The 15787-nt window shown below is 53.0% G+C and overlaps 1 protein-coding gene across 9 annotated transcripts in view; it reads left to right on the forward strand.

The window, feature by feature from the left end:
* MGMT (O-6-methylguanine-DNA methyltransferase) overlaps positions 1-15787 on the forward strand; it is a 279398-nt gene that overhangs the window by 222033 nt on the left and 41578 nt on the right. For all 9 annotated transcript variants that reach the window (XM_029932785.1, XM_029932788.1, XM_029932784.1 and 6 more), the window contains one exon: positions 11869-12029. In XM_029932785.1, coding sequence (XP_029788645.1) covers positions 11869-12029 — 161 coding nt within the window. The remainder of the gene's footprint in view (positions 1-11868; positions 12030-15787) is intronic.

The raw sequence follows: 15787 nt of genomic DNA on the forward strand, positions 1-15787 counted from the left end.
ATTTTCTTGAGTATTTGAGAATCCTTTGAAAAGAAAAGGATCTCCTAATTACTCAGGCCTGAGACTCCAGTTAAAGCAGAGGACTTAAAGTCAGAATGGAGCCAACTTGAGAGGCCTCCAAGCCCCCGCAGGCATGCTGTCCTGGATGCAGAGAAGGACGTCTGTACTGAGTGAGGCCTAGTTCTGGGAGGGAGCTAGCGATTTGGGACCAGAGAAGAGGAGAGCAACCAGAGCACTAACAACTCCCTTGTATTTGTGGCTCGCAGAGTGAAGCAGCCCACAGGCCCTTTGTCTGTCCTCGGGGACTGGGGGGCATGTGTGGGGCAGCAGAGTGGGAGCAGGCTCTCCCCTCAAGCTCCCACCAGAGACTGTCTCGACAGGGTCTTGCCTCTTTGTTCCAGATCTGCTCTTCTCGAGCTCAGGCTGGAGGGGCTCAGGGGTCAGATCAAGGCTTAGGGCTCTGCAGCGCCACCCTGGCCCTCGTCCTCGCCGTCAGAACACCTGTAAATAAATGCAGCTTTGTTTTTGCTGGAAAAACCCTGTGACACCCCCTTCTGCCTTCCCCTGGGAGGGCTGTGAACCGGGTCCAGGCGTGGAGCTAACGGTCCACAGACCCGCCTGCCTGCAAGTGTGACAGCCTCCCAGAGGGCCGTATTGATTTTTTTAAGAGGAGGAAAAAGGCATATAAAATTGAACTTTCCAGCCTTCTTTGAGTAGAAATTGGTGCTTCCTAAAGGGAATTTTAATTGGCTGCCTTTGCAGCTAAAATGTTTTCTACCCCTTTCTTTCTCCTCTTCACCCTGTCTCTGTTCATCCTGTTAGACACCCCCAAGCCCGTTTGCTTTTACTTCCTGCTCTTGAACATAATTGGGTGCCTTACTGGTGGACCTCCGATTGGAAGACCTCGGGGTGTCGCTACGTTGGAGCGCCCTGGAAGGAAGGTGGAAGATGGGGGGGAGCGGCCAGCACGCAGAAGGGAGGGCGGGAGGTGGCATCTGGCTTCGCTGTTCCGAGTACATCACCTTCCAGCCGGAACTCTCGGTGCCCGGTGCCAGCGACGATGCTCGGTGAAGAAGTACAAATGTTCTCTGCTGTGTGTAATCTGCTTCTTGCAAATATTAGTGCTCTGGAAAAAAGATTTATTTTAATAATGTGAGTTTTAGGTTTTTTTTTTCTGTAGTTAACATTGTTTTATTACCCTATATCCTTGCCAGAAAGCGCATTTTAAGAGTTTCAATTCAAAATTAAATATGACCTCAGTGTTTTAAAATACAATTACATTAACTGTCCATTTAATAGTTGCTTAAGATTTTTTTGGCCACTAATGTGTAGTCAGTATACTTGTCTGATATTAAATACAAGGTTTTCAGCTCTGCTCAGCAGCTAACGCGTTCCAGCTGCAACAATAAATAGGCGAAGCGGGGCTTTCTGAGAAAGGGAGCCACAGAGCGTTGTTGCCAGAGGAGACTGCGAAGCTGTCGTCCATCGTAAGCGATGCTTTTCTTGAAAAACTCCGCTGTTTGATAATGGGGACTATCTGTTATTTACTGAGAACTATACAGACCAATTTACAAGACAGGTAATTTAGTGGCAGGATTACTTATTAATGAGCCCCGTATACAAGTTAATGGGACTAAACCCTGTGGAGGTCAGGCCTCCTATAACACATGCCTTTTGGAGAGAAAAGAGACAGTGTCTTTAGAACATTTGGCTATTATTTGAACATTAAATTGAGACCCGTCCCCCGCTGGGACGCAGACATTTTTTTTTTTGGAATCGCATCACGACAATGACATCTAGACGCCGTACGGAGATCCGTTTTCCCAGCCAGCCATGTTGGGGTGGGCATGTGTTAGTCCTGTCAGTAACTGAGGTGTGACAGCCTCGAAAAGGGGGCGTCGGCTTCCCAGGCTCAGGCACATCCCGCCATCCCCGCCGCGGGCTTTGTGTCTGGGATGCCCGCCCAGTTGTCTGTGACACATTCCAGAGCCCCCAGTCCCCGTGGGAGGGGCGCTCCTGTCCTGCTTCCCGGAGCGGGCTTCCTTCCCGCGCCTGTTTTCCCCCAGAATTGATCAGGAGGCAGTGACCGCAGGGGGTGTGCTGGCGTCCCCTGCATGTCACCAGGGTGGAGGGAGTTCTCCCCACGAGGACCCTCTTCCCTCTTTCTGTGGTGACCTAATGCGCTGCTCTTGGAAGACTGGAAAATGTAGCGGAGAAAGGAGGGCCAGCATGGAAGGCCTTCCTCGCACGCGCATGCTGGCTGGAATTCACCACCCCGCTGCAGTCCAGGGATGAAGCTGGAGCCCATTCTTTGCTGTTGAATATCATTTTTCTTGGGTTTCATCTCATCATGCTGTTGCTTGCCTTGTAGCCGGACTGGGGAGTGCCATGAAGAAAACGCACGTAGTTCTGTGCCTTCAAATCTGACACACTTCCCAGTGTTGACTGTGGAGTGCTCTCAAAGCCAGCAGAAGTGCAAGTGCTGCCCCGTCCCTGGGCTTTTGCATACTTTGTCACTCGACCTCTGCTACAAAATCCAAAACGGCAGAGAAACGCAGCTTTCGCTGTTGAGAACTCTGGTGGCTTGTCTGCCCCCAACCCCCACCCTGGGGAGTGGTTTTCAGCAAATTACTCATTGGAAAAATGAAACGTGAACTGCAGGTGTTTTCAGTGCGTGCGCCGGGGTGGCCGTGTTCACCCCATTGCATCCTGTTCACCCACACGTTCCCCAGCGGGGCCTGGGACCGGCGCTGTGCCAGCTAGCACCCCGGGCTGGGAGGCGGCGTTGGGATCAGGTCCACGACAACGCATGGCTCTTCAGGCACAGACCTGGGGTGGCCTTTGGGGGGGCACCCACTTACCTGACTTCTTCCTGCCCCCTAGGCTGACATCTGCCCTGCTGGCTTGCCAGGCCACGTAAGAACCATGACGTGGCCTTTAGTACCCTGGGCCTTGCTTCTGGAGGGTTGAGCGCAGGGAAGCTGGTGGGCCTGGGACATTCTAAGGCCTAGACTGCTTAGCTGTGTGAAGGAATGTTGTATGGTGTGGTCATCAAGGCATTTAGCCATAACCGTGGCCTTTCTTTGAGGGTGTAGACTAGTGAAACCCAAAGGGATGCTCCCTCCAGACCTAAGACCCTACAGTGTGGACACTTAGTCTCCCTTCTTGGAAGTGTCTAGTATATTACAGAACTTGATTTAACACTCAGATTCCCATTGTCTCTGAATTGATAAGGCAATGGGCCTAGGTTGTAATCTTATGGATTAGGAAAAACTTTGTAGAAGTTACCGAAACATGAAAGAATAAATGCAAATGTTATATGGGGTCTGTGCTGTCAAGAAGAGAGCATGCGGACGTAGGGACTTCTCCTTATAAGGGTGATTTAAAAAAGGGGAAATGTAAAGTTCACCTCCATTTTAGAGATGATCTAGAATCCTGGGACTTCAAGGAGGCGGCCCAGAGATCACGGTCCTTGGAATCAGACTTTGACTCAAGTACTGGTTGCATCCCTCATGCACCGGTTAAGCTATTGTCCCAAGACTTCTGGACTCCATTCCATCTTCTGGAACATAGAGATAACATCTCCCTCGGGTTCTTGGGGAGGATTAATATGGAATCGTTTTTTTTTTTTTCTTTTAATTAAATACTGGCACATGGTAGGCACTCAGGAAGTGGCATGTGTTGAAATTTTATGCACGTGTTTTCCTGGACTTGTTTCCCTATAGTCTAGTCGTCACTTTATTCAGTGGACCCCTCCTTTCCAAAATGCCGTGTTACGTAATGGAGGTCTGACAGTGAGACGTTCTCCCAACTGGGACTTCTGTATTCGGTTGCCATGACCCGCGCTGACCTTGAATGTGGGGGGGGTGGGCATTAAACTATGGAGAGAGCCAGTCCTCCCCCGTCTTAACTCTGGCCCTGAGAGTTTCCAGTTCTCATGCTACTTTCTTTTTCTCTTCACATTTGTGTTTTAGGGGAGCAAGGACCTCTTGCTGATGTGTCAGTTATTCGGTCCCTAAAATCTTATATCCCAGAGCAAGCCCTTGTTTGAAACCTAGGTCTTTTTCCTTAGGTGCCCTTGCAAAACTTTAATGGCACAGAGCAATTCGGATACATAATGACCTTCTGCACTGTCATTCTGTCGTTTGGGCACAAACATCAGTTTTCCTTATCTTGGCAGGTGCAGGAAAGAGTCTGATTGCTCTCTGTGCCTCTGACCTGCAGGGGCACACGCCCTCGGCAGAGGCTCCGAGGGCATGGGCAGGGGCAGCTGTAGAGAGCGTGCAGGTGGGCCCAGCAGAGAGAGGCCAGACTGTGGAGGATGCTCAGAACAGGTGGCTGCTGCCCTGGGCCACGTGCCTGAGAAAGCCAGCCCCAGAGCCGCTTGCGGTTGACCAGATGCCCCATTATGAAGTGTGCGTGTGAATATGAGGCTTCCATAATTGTCATCCACGGACCAGTTCGTCGTCTGTCCCTCCTTTACGGGAGTGAGGACAATCACTGAATAATGCGGTTACCTGACCCCAGAGGTCCTGTGGGGGGGAAGTGCCCGTACGAGAGTACCAATAATTTGATGAGGCTGACGAAAAGGACTCTTTAAAAATTCTATATTTTATGGGTCTTTTTCAACAAATGTGCTAAGTTTATTCTTGACAGAATTGTAATCTACTTAGCTAACAATTTGATGGGAACTCTTTATACGTCTTTCATGTTTGCTGTTTCTTTTCTAAACTATTTCATTGCTACTGTATAAGCATTTTATTTATAAGAAGCTAAATTAAGTTGGGAAAGAGGAGTGTAGCTCTGGCGTGGGAGATGTTGGAAAGCTGCTTTGTTCCCTGCTTCAGTGGCAAAAAGCAAATGCAACACAGACATAAGGCTATTTGAACTCTTTATTTGCCACATTTACAATATTAATAACAGCGTTTCTAGAAGTTGTCACATCAAGTAAAAGATCTTCATTCCAGGCTGTCTTTTGGGGCCAAACTGCGACTGGATGCATGCATTTAATAAATTGTGGTCTCAAGTAGTCATTTTTGTAAATAATTAGTTTCAGTGAAAGAATAAGTTAGCATATTGTATGCATCTAATGTTGCAAATGTACACACAGCAAACTTTGCTATTAATCAACAGTCAAGCACCGCAAGTGGGGTCTCATACATAATGAATTGTGCTTAAGCCTCATGGGTTTCTTGATAGAAAAATAAAAGAAAACACAAGTGTAGTAAGCTTTTGAATAAAATTTAACTAGATTGCTCTGCATCCTGTAATTGTTTTGGAATCATTAGGGACCTGATAATTCATCTATAGTTTTGGGGTGTTTTTATCTTCATCTGTCAAATAGGAGAGATTTTAATGATATGTTAAAGTGTTGATAAAATACACTTTTCCTTTTAACAATTTGAACGTTTAGGGGAGAAAGTAAGTAGGCTATTTTAAGGCATTCTAGTCTGCCAAGAATGGTTTATTATTTTAAACTGTTAAAAATGGTTTATTGCATATGTATTTAAGAATCATTTTCAAAAGGAAAAAAAAATCTATAGCTTTTATGACATGTACCCTGTATGAGGAGGAATTGAAAATTTACATTGAATTTTCTGGTCGGGGAGAGTGTTTTCAAACACTACCGTAAACTCCTCTGTGGTCGTGTTTAGATTCTAACGTTAATTCGAACCCCAAATTTTGAGGGCTTAGGATGCCCATTAAAAACTGGTCTCCCATTTAAGCAACATACCTGTGACCACCCAGAAAGTGAGTAAATTGGGGCCCTGTTAAATTTTACTGCCTCTTCCTCCTCCTATTGTTGACCTTGGGACGTGATCCACTGGTGGCCTATGATAGAATCGTAAATGTAGAATTCGTTTTCGGGGCGTGCGATCATGGGGTGGGGGGCATGAAGGCGGGCGTGGGGTTTGTGTCCGTCTTTGTGGTGAGCCCCACCGCGGCAGCGCGTCGCGGGGCCCCCGTCAGTGCGCCAGTCCGCCCCCCGCAGCGCCGGTGGAAGTCCGCCTTCCCCGAAGCCGTCCTCTTCACGTGCGCATGCGCCAGCGGCAGGCTCCCTCCGCCACTGGTTCCCCTCTGTCGTGTGGCAGCACATCCCTCTTTGTAGAGAACGATCTATGGTAACAACAGGTAAACCTGGCACGTGAGAGTCCGTCCATAAACCCGTGTGCGAGGAGCAGTCGCGGCTCTTACCTCCGTGGAAGTGAGCGAGTGTATAGCCACGGCTCCTGTTTGTCATGCAAACTTCCGCATGTGGCCGGGGCCGCGCATCAGTGTGCTCCCTTCTCCTCCGCCCTTGACCGCATGTGCGCTCAGGCGGCGCGAGCCCCCCAGGAGCTGATATCCGAACCCTTAGACGCCGGGCACATGCTCACAGTGCCCGCCGCCGTGAGCCGCGCTGAGGCTCCAGCCGGGCCGCGAGGTGAGCCCGCCGGCGGGGCTCTGTTCGTCCTCTTTGACTCAGTCCTGCTGTGTGAGGCCGATGTCCCCGAGTAGCAGCATCAGCACTTTGATTTTCCCCGTCCTCTTTTCTTCCTAGTTTAGAAATTCAAACAATTGTACAGGCTCGCATGGTATACTCCCTCGTGGTGGTGTTTCCCAGGCCGCGCCACGGGGCCATCGCTGGTGTTGCCCGCTCATCGGATGGCAGCAGGGAGGGAAGGGCTGCGTGAGGGCCTCGGGGAGGTGCGGGGTGTCCCAAAGGCAGAGTGGAAAGGAAGTTGTTGACACCAACTCTGTGTTCTACCTCCGCCTTCTTCCTTCTCCACCCGGTTGGGCTACAAACACCGCGTCCATATTCTTGTCAATAAGCCGTTGTGCATAATGGAGCCTCGATAATTGTTTGAACAGAATCAAGGCCTGAAATTCAGCTAGAGTACAGAGCTTAAAATCTTTATTCAGCCGCGTTTTCACAAAACTCTGTTTTGATAGTAGATAGCACAGTTTACGTCGTGTCTTCAGCCTTGCCCCTGGAAGCGAAGCATCAGAGCTTGAACAGGAAGGTCTAATGAAACACGGGACAAATCCAGCAGACACACCCACAGGAGGCTCTGCTAGAGATACGTTAAACTAGACCTCATCACACGTCTACCAGTGACGTTTAGCAGCATGGTTTAAAGTCACCTCTACTGCAGATTTAAAGTTTTGCTGAAAACGTGCACCCTCCTAAGACCGTGAGGTCTGGCGCTCTGCCCTGGCGCCCACACTGTGTCCTGGAAGCCAGAGAAGGGGAGATTTGCTTGTCTAGCTCGGCTTGCAAAATGCTTCTCATCGAAAGGGTGTCTGAAATGTCATATGTGGCCAAGGCCCTGGACGACTCCTCCCATGAAAAGTTGTGCCCAGTGTCCATGTGCGTCCACACAGACTGACCTCCGGCCGTGCCGGTGGACACAGCCTGGGCCAGCTCCTGCCAAATTCCACATGAACCCCAAAGAATACGTGTCTCCAGAACTCTTAGCTTGGAGCTCTTTTCTTGGGTGAGCCTCCAGCGTCACTGGTTAATGTTCCACACCGTAAGACTCAGTTTTATCCTGGGAAGACAGAGGTGTTAGAAAAGTACTAGGGTCAAAAAAAGAGGTTTCGGAACGCCCAGCAGCCCACCTCCTGGGCGTAGCTAATGCTGCTAATCAAAGGTGAGTAGCTTAGAAGTTTGGGCCTGTTTTCTTACATCAAATGGGATTTAAGCCAGGTACATGACATTTTAATGTCTCTGGGAAGTAGAATTCATTCAGAAACAAAGATTCAGTGATTCATTATTACCAGTGAAGTCTTGAGGCCCCTCAAGCCTGAATACCCAAATCTCCTGCCAAGCCGGGTGAGTTCTGGAGTGCTGAGCAAGTTGGAAACGCAGGAAGACCGCGGGCGCCGCGCTGGCAGGGAGGCTCTGTCAGGCCTCCTCGGGCCCCGCCAGTGCTGGATGCGGCCTTAGACCTTGAGCGCGGCTTTCGAGTGGACGGGCCGGCCTGGCGCACGTTGCCCACCACGGGTGGTGGGTTCCGGGGTCCGCAGCCTGCTGCTGCCCTGACCCAGGGTGTACCATGTGGCTGAGGGCGCCACACCGGATGGGCAGCACCTCCTGGGGCTTGCCAGGTAGCAGATGGACAGCTAGAAACCTCATCCGATGGGGCCACTTCACGTAAACTTGGCCCACTCCCCTGTCCCTGCTGCCTCCGTGCCCTTGCTTTCTAATTGGAGCTTCACGGCAGGCAGGCAGGACCGCTCTCCCGTGAATGCCGCGGAGGCGCCCCGCGTGGTGCCATGAGCAGTGCCGTGAGCGACGGGCTCTCCCCTGGTCGGCGGCGGCCCGGCGTCACGCCTGCTGGGTGAACGGCACTGCAGAAGTTCGTCCTGGAGCACTTCACGCTGCTTCTGCGTCCTAATATGGGTTGAAGGACAGATCTGGGACCTCGGAGCATCCTTTGTCCGAGCCCCAGGAGGGAAGGGGTCGGGGCTACTTCTCCAAATGAGGAAAGGCTCCAGGAGAACTTCACATGGTCCTTCCTCTCTCACTGGCATTCCAGGAGCTTCCCCGGAAGGCCACACACTGTCGTCCTGGATTGCCAGCAGTGGCCTTTTTGTGGAAGAAACCCTTAAACCAGTGCTACGCGACCTTGTGTTTGCTGTGTCGCAGTGTGCCGGCGCTCTCCACTGCCCTGTGTACAAGGCCACATCCATTTGCCAGCCGCGAGCCGGCCCTCTCATGCCAGCTTTAAAACAAAGCAGGAGGAGCAGGGCTCCAGTGTCCGTGGTTCCCTCTTGGTGACTCTCACTGGTAATACGTGACCGTGAGTGAAGAGCGCCCGTGACGGGTCCCCTTCTGCCCTCTCCCAGCCGACAGGGAGCTGCAGCGCTGGCCTCCCGGCGGGGGCCCGGGCTCCCACGCGCCGGCGCCCGCCCGTAATGAGTGGGGCTTCGGGGCCGGCCGGCAGGGCAGCCTGCAGAGACTCCTCCCTAGTAAGCGGGCCGGCCCACCGCGACTCACGCAGGGACAAGCGAAGCGAGGCTGGAGGGGAGGGCAGGGCAGAGAATAAATTTCGTTTTATTGTAGAAATGGAAATTTGTGTCATGGCTTTAAAAATCTGGTTTTATGTGTGTGTTTAATGCCATTCATTTTAAATGTAGTATCATAAATCCTTGCTTCGGAATCAAAGCTGTTTAATTACATTTCACCCATGAATAGTTACCTAATGCCAATAGAGAAAGAGTTAAAAAGGAGACCTACAGAGTAAATCAGAGGTTGAGATCTTTAGCACAAGCATAAAAAATCAATTTAAGATGAATTTTACTACTATAAAAATTCTTCAGATATCCTTTTAGGAGTGGGAAATGCTGGTAGGAATACGGCTACCAGTCGAGTCCCTTAGCAGAATGGAGGGAGCGGCCACTGGCCTGGACCCTCCTCCTGAAGCCCACACACCCCCGTTCCGGGGCCTCTGAGGAAGCAGTTGTGACTCTTCGAGCAGAGCAGGTCGCTAGTGGGTGCAGAAGACCCACCTTTCGTGATGTGAGCTCCCTGACCCACGGGACCCCATTTGCCATGTGTGTGAAGGCCCAGTCTACCCCACAAGCCCTGATGGCATCAGTGGCCCATGAGAGAGACGTGGAGACGCTGGGTGCTTGTGCGTCATCGTGGGCTCTTCACGCAGCCCCTGCCCCTCCTGCTTCCTCCAGATGGAAGCCGCCCATGGCTGAGGGTGGGGACAGGGGCACCGCAGCCCCGTCCACCCCCGTGTGACCAGGGGCCGCGTGCAGACGGCCTCCTTGCCGCCGCGGCCTTAGGCACAGAGCTGCCCCCTGGACCACGCCGGCTTTGTCGGGAGGGAGGCCTGGCTCGCCCTCGGTGGACCTGTGTCCTCCCCCCCCACCGGGGAGCCCAGGATGGAACAGCACGTGACACTCTTGCCCATCTTTATTTTCCAGCAGCATCAGTTTATCAGCAAGGAAGGAGCAGTGGGAGGACAGAGGGACTGGAATTGCTCTCTCAAGTCTATTAATTTTTAAGCCAAGCACAGGAAGGCTCACCCCTTTGCTGACCAGAGGTCCTGCTGGAGAGAGGGGGCGGGGCAGCAAGGAGACCCACTTCTCCCCCCGGGGCGTCTCGGAGAGACCCTGCCCCCGCCCTGCTGGCCTCACCACGCCTGTGGACGGAGCGGGGAGCGGGCCCTGTGTGGCGGGGTCCAGGCTGACTGGAGACCCGTCCGCGTGCTAGCGAGCAGGCCTGGGCCTGTCCCATCCAGGCGGGAGCCGCAGGATGGCTGGGCCGTGGCCAGCCCTCGCTGCCTGGCCGTGTGGGCCGGCTCCGTCTCCTGCTCACTCTCCAGTTCCTTCCCTCACCCTGCCCGTATGTGAGAAGGCCCCCGGATCCACTTTCTGTTCTCTGGTGGAAAAACAGTGTATAGGGCATTTCTGCCCATCTCATCCAAGGAAGCTTCTCTCTGCAAAGATCCAGGACCTCAGGGCAGGCCCTTGTTTTTGCAGAACGCCAGCCCAGAGACTTGGACTCCAGTGCAGGGTCATCTGTAAGACCTGCTTCAGGGTCTCCAGCCGCTGCCTCAGCATGCAGCGCGAGGGAACCCGCTTCTGGATCCGCAGCGCCCCGTGCGTGCTGCCGTCCCCACCAGGCCCAGCCCGCGCTCCTGGGGGCTTCGGCCACACTCGTCCCTGTGCTGGGCCACGCAGCCAGTGAGTGGTGGCCCCTCTGCTCAGGCCTCGTGAGGGCGGTGGGTGCGAGGAGATTGACACGCACACACCCACCCTCTCCATGCAGGGAGGGAGACACGAAAGGTCAGGAAATGCTCTGCTTAGACATACGCTGCCCCCAGAGCTTCAGTATCTGGGAATTCTAGACGCACGCTCCCCTCCGGGCCCACAAAGCTGCTACGAAGCTGTGCCAGAACTTGCAAGGTGAGGAAGGGAAGTCAGTGGAAGAAATCAGACTTGGGCTAGTGCTTTTGTGGGTGTGGGGTCCTTGGAAACTGAAGTAAAACTTGGACCCATCATAAAACTCTAGGGCTCAGAAGCAGCAATGCAAAGCCTCTCTGAGGGGATGTTTCCTCGTTCTGGCAGAGCGTATCCCAGAGTGCGCACCTGCCGGAGGGGAGGTGGCTCCGGGAGGCCTCCAGACGGAGGACTGGGACCTGAGGGCAGGGTGCAGACTGAAGAGAGCCCGAGCCCCCTGGGCTTAAGCTTGAGATAAAGGAAGAAGTAACGATAATGAATGAAGGGGGGCATTTGAAGAGAAGCAGCATGAGGGAAGGGAGCCCCCACAACAACCCCACACAGATTAGACGCTCTGCAGCATAAGTGCCAGGAGACGGACAGCAGACGCGGAGGAAATCGCCCAGAATGCAGCACAGAGTGATAGAAAATTATGAATGTGCTGTTCCTTTGAAATTCAGTGGGAGGGCCAGGGTGACCAAACGCAGTTTAATTACTTCAACAGGATTTGTGGAACACACTGTTGATAGCACGTGGGGATCTGCTAGATGAATGGGAGGTGCACACGCGCACCTGTTGGTCTCTCAAAAGGACGGACAGCCACCCACTGGCGCGGCTTCCGTGCCGCCCATCCGCGCTCCGTCTCCTCTTGCTTCCCTGCGTGGCTGCAGACGTCCAGGCAGAAGAGCCCATATACCAACTAAGATGTTCCTTCCCGGAATCGCCTCTTGTTTTCTAGGATACGCTGTTTCTTGAAGCTGAAGGGGGAAGTGTGGCTGGTGGACGGCCCACGCCCTCCTGCGGCGCTCCTTCCCGCTGCTGCGCCGCAGTGGACATCCACACCCGGGAGATGGCCACGGGTTCATTTGCTTTTCACGTGTGTGGACGCAGGGCCTAGAGGCTTATTAAGCTCCTGTTCTTACTTTGCAGCGCCGCGGAGGCCCCCGCTCTTCCGGAGCCGCTCGGCGGCCCAGGGGAAATGACGGCGCCCCTGAAGCAGTGCACGGCCTGGCTGCATGCCTATTTCCACGAGCCGGCGGTCCTCGAAGGCCTCCCCTTGCCTGCGATCCACCATCCCGTTTTCCAGCGAGGTCAGTAACTCCGCCGCCTGCTAGGGTTTCGTTCGGGGAGCTTGACTGATTAACTGTCACTTACATCACAGCTCGTTTTACCGACTGTCCTGACTCGGTATTTTTTACATCATCCAAACAGCGCAGCTTGCGGCCACACCATAAGGACAAGGGTTCACGATCTCCACCCATTCCCAACGCTTGTGTTAGTTTTGGCACGTGGTCACATAATTCTTGGCAAAGGCAATAAAAATGATGCATGCAGATCGACTCTTAACTCTTGTTGGCTGAAGGGTTTAAATAGGAACACATCTGAGTAGCAGTGAATTTTTCAATAAGCTTATTGTGCACTTAAACTTATCTGCTTGCCAGCAGCACAGAAAACAAGGCTTGTCCATGGACAGTTAGCCACTCCGTAAACTCGGGTGGTGACATTGACATGAGAGTGGGTGGCAGCATTGTGTCTTCTTGAATAAGTTTTCGGTTTAATTTCTCAAACTTACCCGGGTTTGATACAGTGTTCTTGAAGGACGAGTTGAGAACATGTTGCCTAAATGCCAAAGGCACATGGTCTGTGGTCACTAAAAACATTTTCCCGGACGGTTCCTTTTAAGTTGTTGTTGGGACCCTAATTATGGCAACTGAAATCATTCTAGCTGTGTGCCGGAGGCTTACTTCACTCACATGGTGATTTGTTATACTCATGGTAAGAACGTGCACCTATATGTGCATACATCTGTGTATGGATGTGTACACACACACACACTCGAGGGAGAAAATTACCCTGAGAGTTCAGATAAGGTGCATTTAAAACACTCTTGAATTTTGAAATGGACTGAGCTTAATGGTATTCTAATAGCTGCCCTGATTTTCAGCAAGAAGGAACTTGGAAATGGTGTAGAATTTCCAGGGATAGTGGATACAGAAGTCCCTAAAAAGTTGAGCCAACACCTGAGTTGACTGACAAGGTCAGACAAGTGAACAGAGACTACCGTACGCTTTCTGGAAAGCACATGATGAGCTGCGATGGTGCAGCTGTGACGTCAGGGCCCCTTAGTTCTAAGCCCCCTGTGTCACCGGGCCTGTGTCCAGCATGGGCGTGGGAGCTGCAGCGGGCCTTTGCCTGTCACTGTGCGCACATCCAGAAACCCTCCCTTCTCCATGTCCTGGGTGGGCCCCTGGGGCCCTGGGGAGCCTGAGCCCACTGGCTGCTCGGACGCTGCAGGCCGCGTGCCTGTGACGTCAGGGTGCTGCACCGGCTGAGGGGTTCAGGTGTGGCTCCGTCCCTGAAGTAGGGGCTTGGGGGTCCTGGTGCTCTGAGCTCTTGCGGCCATGTCCGCTTTCGGGGAGTACTGCTGCATCACTGGGGGCAGGAAAAAACTGCCCGGTTCCTCTCCTCAAGTCTAATGAACAATGAGCCAAAATCTTAAGGTTTAGAAATTTTCGGGACAGAAAAATTATAAAGTGAAGACAGGAAGTATCTATATAAGTGAAGAGGGGCTTTGGGAGTGAGATTTTTAGATCCTATGGTCCTGTCCTCAGTCTTTGAAGAGGGTTGGGACTGGCCACACATATCCTGCCCCCACCCCTCCGCCCCACCTTGGGTCCCAGCGCCCACAGCCTCCGCTCTACCAGCAGGTCAGCTGTCACCGTGAGTGACCAGGATGAGCCAGAAGCAGCCACTGGGGCAAGGATGAAGGCCTGTAAGCCAACCTAGGAGCCCCTCTGTGCCGGGTGAGCCCCACAGTGCTGGCGGGCACATCCAACTGGGGCAAGGTCCTCCTGGCCAGGTTTCAGGGACACGGTCCCCTGGGCCAGCCCCGCCTCCTGACAGTTCCGGCTGCTGGGGGCCGGGGTTTCCCACGCCTCAGCATGTGCAAGCCAGCTTTTTCTAATTTAGCTCAATCGCTTACTCCCAGGCAGGGACCAGGTGTGGGGATTTTACGGTGTAAGAAGGGAGGTGGTGGATGGTTAGGACAGAACTGCTAACACGGAGTTAATTGGCACTAACCCCCAGATGTGGTAACACCCCCTTCTGTCAGCGGTAGTTGGCTTTGCTCTGTTTCTGCTTTGGGTCTTGTGGCCCTGGTGAAATCGTGGTGAGCGGGCGGGGCCCGCGTGAGGAAAGTCCTCTGGCCGACGTAGAGGCTCTAGAAGCTGTGCGGTAACATAAAGGAGGAAACCTTTGCACACGGGGAGGCATGGGTACAGTTTGATATAGAATAAGTGCTTTGTAACAAATTCCACTTTCTGTGCATCATAATATTTGAACATGTGTAACATGCCTTGGCATATCATTTTTCCATCGTAGTCTTGCCTCTGAGATTCAGACCAGGCCTGCCTGTTTCAGCGTGTTCTAAAACGTAATCCTGACCATGGCCACCCTTGCGCTCCAGCCGCCTGACCCGCTTTTCCTCAGGTGCCGGCCTGTGGACCGGGGACCCCCGCTGCTGCGTGGCACGGGCCCCTCCCCCCCAGGGCCAGACCGCTGCGCCGTTTCAGGCTCGCTCGGGAGATGAGTGCACCGTTCACCATAGGCTCATTTTGTAAGGCGGGCCACACACTGAGTTAAGGATATAAAGTTGCATTTTCTGTAGGTTAAAACTTAACAAATAATGGAAGTCTCACATAGTTCCAATTTCTCTTGGAAATTCTCCAGGATTGATTAGTAGCAACAGGTTGATTGTCTGGGTGTTTCTGCCAAGGAACCGTGAAGCTGTCTGTCCTGCCCCGAAGTCTGGAAGTCTCTGTGGCCGCCTTTTTCTGGAGCCGCCACAGATAGGGCTTCTCTGTGGGAAGGGAGGCATTCGAACCCCACTTGGAGTGGGGTTCCTGGTGCTGCTGAAGAAATTAGAACAAAATCAAGTGTCGACTAAGGTCGACTCCATTTTCTTGAGATTGTGTTTTTAGTGGAAAGCACTTTCTTACAAACATGTGGGGTTTTCTGGAGTTTTGGGGGTTTTGCCCTTTGCGGATCTGCGCAGAAAGTGTCCGCACCGGCGTCTGCAGAGCCGCTCTGACCGGGAGGCGGCAGTCTGGTGAGGCGTCTTCCAGAGGTTCCCTTACCAACTTCTGCAGAGGTCAGCTTTACTTTGAGTTCATTTTTCTCCAAGAAATGGTTATTTAATGAAGCTGTTACTCTGGAAATAACTCTTAATGTTTCTTTTGTAATGAAATATTGTTTAAAATTCCTTCCTGTTAATGTTCTCTAACTTTGCATTTATTTACTAAAAATAACGTAGCTTCTTGATGTAACACGCATCTTCACACAGCCTGATCAGTCCGTGGCAGAGCATTTGGGGGAATAGAAGCAGCACGTTGCCAGGAACCTGCTCACAGAGCTCAGAGACCCACTCTCGGGGACCTGTGACCTGCCTTCGGAGTCAGAGTGTGTGCACGCGTCCTTCCCCTTCTGAGCCCTTCCGCCTGCACGCGTGCTCTGAGTGGGTGTGTCGCACTGTCTGCAGGTGGCTAGACGTCTTCTGCCAGGCTGGGTGGGGGCTTTGCCCCTGGACGGCCCTGCTTTGCACTGTTGGCCCCACACGAGGCAGCCCCAGAGTGCGAGCCCGGTGGTATGTGTGGTGCTGTGCGCCTGCGGTGCGCGTGACCGCGTGCGTGGTGAGTGAGCCCCGTGGTGCAGTGCGCCCTCGGTGCGCGTGACCGCGTGCGTGGTGAGTGAGCCCCGTGGTGCTGTGCGCCCTCGGTGCGCGTGACCACGTGCGAGGCGGGGTGAGCCCCGTGGTGCTGTGCGCCCTCGGTGCGCGTGACCGCGTGCGTGG

Source organism: Suricata suricatta, chromosome 2 (assembly GCF_006229205.1).
Source record: "Suricata suricatta isolate VVHF042 chromosome 2, meerkat_22Aug2017_6uvM2_HiC, whole genome shotgun sequence".
Lineage (NCBI taxonomy): Eukaryota > Metazoa > Chordata > Mammalia > Carnivora > Herpestidae > Suricata > Suricata suricatta.